General features: G+C 64.5%; 1 protein-coding gene across 1 annotated transcript in view; it reads left to right on the forward strand.

Moving 5' to 3' along the window:
- The first annotated feature begins 1,910 nt into the window (after positions 1-1,910).
- The window catches only part of SLC49A3 (solute carrier family 49 member 3), a 5,635-nt gene continuing 3,478 nt past the window's right edge, over positions 1,911-4,067 (forward strand). Inside the window, 6 exon segments of the mRNA XM_024744982.1 lie at positions 1,911-1,939; positions 2,669-2,951; positions 3,132-3,156; positions 3,159-3,260; positions 3,263-3,316; positions 3,466-3,542. Coding sequence (XP_024600750.1) covers positions 1,911-1,939; positions 2,669-2,951; positions 3,132-3,156; positions 3,159-3,260; positions 3,263-3,316; positions 3,466-3,542 — 570 coding nt within the window.

Raw genomic sequence — 4,067 nt, forward strand, 5'->3', positions numbered from 1 at the left:
GAGGCCGGGACCCCGCTGAGCCCCGACTGCCGCGCCCAAGGGCTCGCGCTCCTCGCACCCGCCAGCGTCCCGGTGCTCGCCGGCCGCCGGCTCTCCGGAGAATCGGACAGTGAGAACCCGGTTGCGGCCGGTCTGGGACCGGCCCTCCACCTCTCGGGACCTGCGGGACGGCGGGAGCTCGGGGGCGGGGCCGCCGGCCACCTCAGGGTGGGACAGGCGCGGAGAACCCCTTCCCTGGCCGCGGCTGAGCAGGGAGAACGGGGCTTGTGTCTGCCCTCGCGGAGGCTGCGTCTAGATCCTGTGACCATCGCTGGTTTGGAAAGGATCCCTCTCCTGCCACAGGAGGGGGTCACTGTCCACAGACAAGAAGGTCTCCTCCAGTGGTGCCCCCCTCCCTTCTGCAAAGCCAAACCCCTGGCACAGGCCTTGGCATCTGGCTCTGGCTCTTGCCCTCCCCACCCCCTTACCTGTGCCCTGGATGCCCTCCTTGGGTTTCTGACTCAGTTCCAAGGTCCCTCACAGGAGGCCTTCCTTACCTGCCCAACCGTTCTCTTCATAGCTACCCAGCTGGGGTCTGCAGTGACCCGTCACCTGTTCTAGAACTGTCCCCACTGTTGTCTGGGACTGTGTTCATCACCACAGCCCCTGAGACCAGAGAAGCAGGCAGTGAGAACCGGGTCTGCCAGTTCCAGGGACCCAGCTCTCCCTACCTGCTTCTCCTCCAGACTCACCCCCGAAGCCCCAGTCGCTCTGCCCAGCCCGTCACACGCTGCCTGCCGGGCTCAGCCGGTGGACCTCTCTCCTCCCTTCCAGCCCTGGGCCGGGCCACCTTGTGGGCAGCTATCTGCACGCGTGTCCCAAAGCTGACCCCCGTGGCCGCCTTCCCCGGGGACCAGGCTGCAGTGCTGCCCGCACCGGCTCCCTGGGCTCCCCTCCCCTGTGCTGCTGCGTCTGCCTGAAGGAACATCGCTTGGCCTCCCTCAGGATCCCAGGGCCTCGTTGGGCAGCCTTGGGTGGCCACAATCACGTAGTGCAGAGCTACAGGTGGCGGCAGGACCCACAGCTCAGGGAGGTGCCAAGCGGCTGAGGGACAGTCAGAAGCAGAGACCGAGAGGAGGAGAGGTGGCAGGCGAGGCAGGAAAACACCGCCTCGGAGAGGTTCTCGGGTGGCAGCCCCTCTTGGATGTCATTCCAGACTTCTTGGGGCCTTTTCCCTCCTCTCCTTGCTGGCTGGCCCCATGCTGGGACAGGTGGCCTCTGCAGCCTGGGCCTGGGGTCTGCCGGGACTCCAGAAGCCTCTTTTCTCTGCAGGACTCCACGTCCCTGTGTCTAGATGCTGTGAAGCCAGAACTGGTTGGGGTGCATTGGTCTCCCCCAGCCCCCTGAGCTGCTCTGATGAATCTGGGTGTGGACAGGCATTGGGCGGCCCTAAGAAGGCCCTTGGACACCACGGCTGTCCCACTGCACTTGTCTCGTTCACAAGTCATTATGGAACAAACAAGAATCGCACTGGGAATTGTCATGATCTCTGCGTGGTCACGACAGGGAGCAGGGACCATCAGGTGTGCCCTGGCCAAGTCCGCGTGGCCCCTTGCTTACTCCCTTTGCAGCCAGATGAGCAGGGCCCTCGGGTTCTGAGGGGCAGTGTGAAGGGCAGGTGGGGCTGTGCTTGGAATGAGGTCTGGGTGGCCCCGGAGTGGGTCTGGGTGAGAGCCAGCGTGTGGGGCGGCCGCCAGCGTTCTCAAAGGACGTGCGGGGGCACCTGGCAGGCTGGGAACAGGTGGAAGGGAAATGTCGTGCAGTGGGGGCAAACAGTTGTCCCCACGTCGCTGTGTGTGTTTTAGACCTGTCTCTGCCCCTCCGGCCACAAGCTCTGGGGAGGAAGGAGGATGGGGTGAGGCTGGCGAGGGATGATGAGCTTGGCTGCTCAGCAGGGCAGGTGTGGTAACCAGATGCCAGGCTTTCTTGCCGCTGGGTCAGGCCGGGCAGGAAGCAGCTGGGCCTGCGTGGAGCTCTTCCTAAACCTGGGACATCTGCGCCCGGCTCTGTCCTGAAGAAAGGGAAGGAAGGGCAGCTGTTGCCTAAGCTCGGTGTCACGTGAGGCTTTGTGGTCAGAGCTCCGTCTGGGTTAGGAAGCCTGGATCTTGGAGCCTCCACGGTGGGGAGCCTGGCCCGGGGCGAGCTCCTGCGTTGCTGGGTCCGCCGAGCTGGAGCGCTCACGGGCTTGTTTTGCGCCTTCATCTCTGGGCCCAGCTGGGCCTGCCTCCCCCTCCCTCCTGCATAAGCCCTTGTCCACCTGGGTGTCCCCCACGGGCACTGAGTGTCCGCTGAGTGGCCCCCAGTGTGCTCCTCTGCCTGGCCCATCTGGGCAAACTACGCATGCACGTGGCTCGGGGCGGGGGCCCTCTCCCGTGCTCCAGCTCTGGCCGCACCCAGTCTAGGTGCCCCCTCCCGCCCCCGCACGGTGGCCACCTCTCTTCTGCTGACAGCCCTTGGGCCTTCTCCTTGGAGGGTCAGTCCTGGGGCGGACTTGCTGTCCTGCAGGCTCCAGCCAGGTTGTGGCCTCTGTCTGCCCCCAGGACCACGCCTGCAGAGACGCTGCTGGTCTGTGGCCCGGGCGTGCTGGCTGAGCCCCCACTCCGTGCCTTCCCTCTGGCGTGACCGGGAGAAAACCTGGCCCTGACAGGACCACTGGGCCTTTTCCTCCCGCAGACCAGCCAGCCACGCGCAGGACAGCAGGCAGTCGTGGTGTCGGTAGTGCCTCCTGGGCTGGTGCCGGCCCGTGTCCGCAGCTGTGGTCCAGCTTCGCACCCGTGACCGACACGGTCAGCCGGCACTTCCTCCTTTCCACTGAGCAGATCAACTGGCTCTCACTGGCCTACCTGGTGGTGACCATCCCATTCGGCGTGGTGGCCATCTGGGTTCTGGACTCTGCTGGGCTCCGCTGGGTGGTGAGTCGGACCCCACACCGGGGCCCGCTCTGGGATGGGCGGTGTCCCCGAATGTGGGCTCGAGAGCCATCACCTCCTCCCTAGATCCGGGTCCCCAGCCATTGCATGGTGGGTGGAGGTTGGGGTGCTGGAAGGGGGAGTCTGGGCTGGTGGGCAGCTCTTCTGACCCCAGCCCTGCAGACCGTCCTATGTGCGTGGCTGAACTTTGCTGCATGACCACCAGCCGCCAGGACCCATTTGCTTTCCTCACGGGTGGGCAGAGCCTTTGTGCCCTCGCCCAGACCCTGGTCATCTCTCCAGCCAAGCTGGCCGCCTGTGGTTTCCCAAGTACCAGAGAGCCACAGCCAACACGATTGGCACTGTGTGTGAGTCCCGGGGGTGAGGCCGACGTCCCGGCTGGCTTAGCGCCTGGCCCGGCACCTCTGCGCTCCCCGCTCTTGGAGGGTGGGGACTCCTCCTGGGGGCTGGGGACCAGCCTGCCACTCTGAGCTGACATATGTCCCCGTCCATTCAGCAAACCCCCTGGGCATCCTGGTGGCCAACCCGCTGTCTCCCACCCTGGTGAAGAAGGAGGAGGACATCCCCTTGATGGTGAGGGAGCTCAGGAGTGCGCGCACGTGAGTGTGTGTGCATGCGTGCACATGTACATGTGTTTGTGTGCATGTGTGTGTGCCCGTGTGTATGGTGTAGAGTGTGTCGGTGTGTATGAATGGCCACGTGTGTGCGTGCGTGCATGTGTACATGCATGTGTATGCATGTGTGTGTGCCCGTGTGTATGGTGTAGAGTGTGTCGGTGTGCATGGATGGCCACGTGTTTGCGTGTGTGTGTGTTTATGGGCTGTGTGTGCACGAGTGCCGTAGCGGCGGGCTCGTGCGTCCACACCTGTCTGTGTGAGTGTGCACTTGCCACCGTCTGCGGTCACACATGGGTTGCACTCCATGCATGTGGGGTTTCCTCATGTGCAAGTGTGCAAGTACTGGGCACCTTCCCGGCATCAGGCACAACTCCAGGGGCCGGGATGTTCGGCGGTTTCCTTGGCGGGGAGACAGCTCCGGAGAGGCGAGAGGCCGGCTGGAGCAGAAGGAAGCGTTTGTGGGGGGCGAGGGAGGGAGATG

This window comes from Neophocaena asiaeorientalis, unplaced genomic scaffold, assembly GCF_003031525.2.
Source record: "Neophocaena asiaeorientalis asiaeorientalis breed wild unplaced genomic scaffold, Neophocaena_asiaeorientalis_V1.1 scaffold1211, whole genome shotgun sequence".
Classification (NCBI taxonomy): Eukaryota; Metazoa; Chordata; class Mammalia; order Artiodactyla; family Phocoenidae; genus Neophocaena; species Neophocaena asiaeorientalis.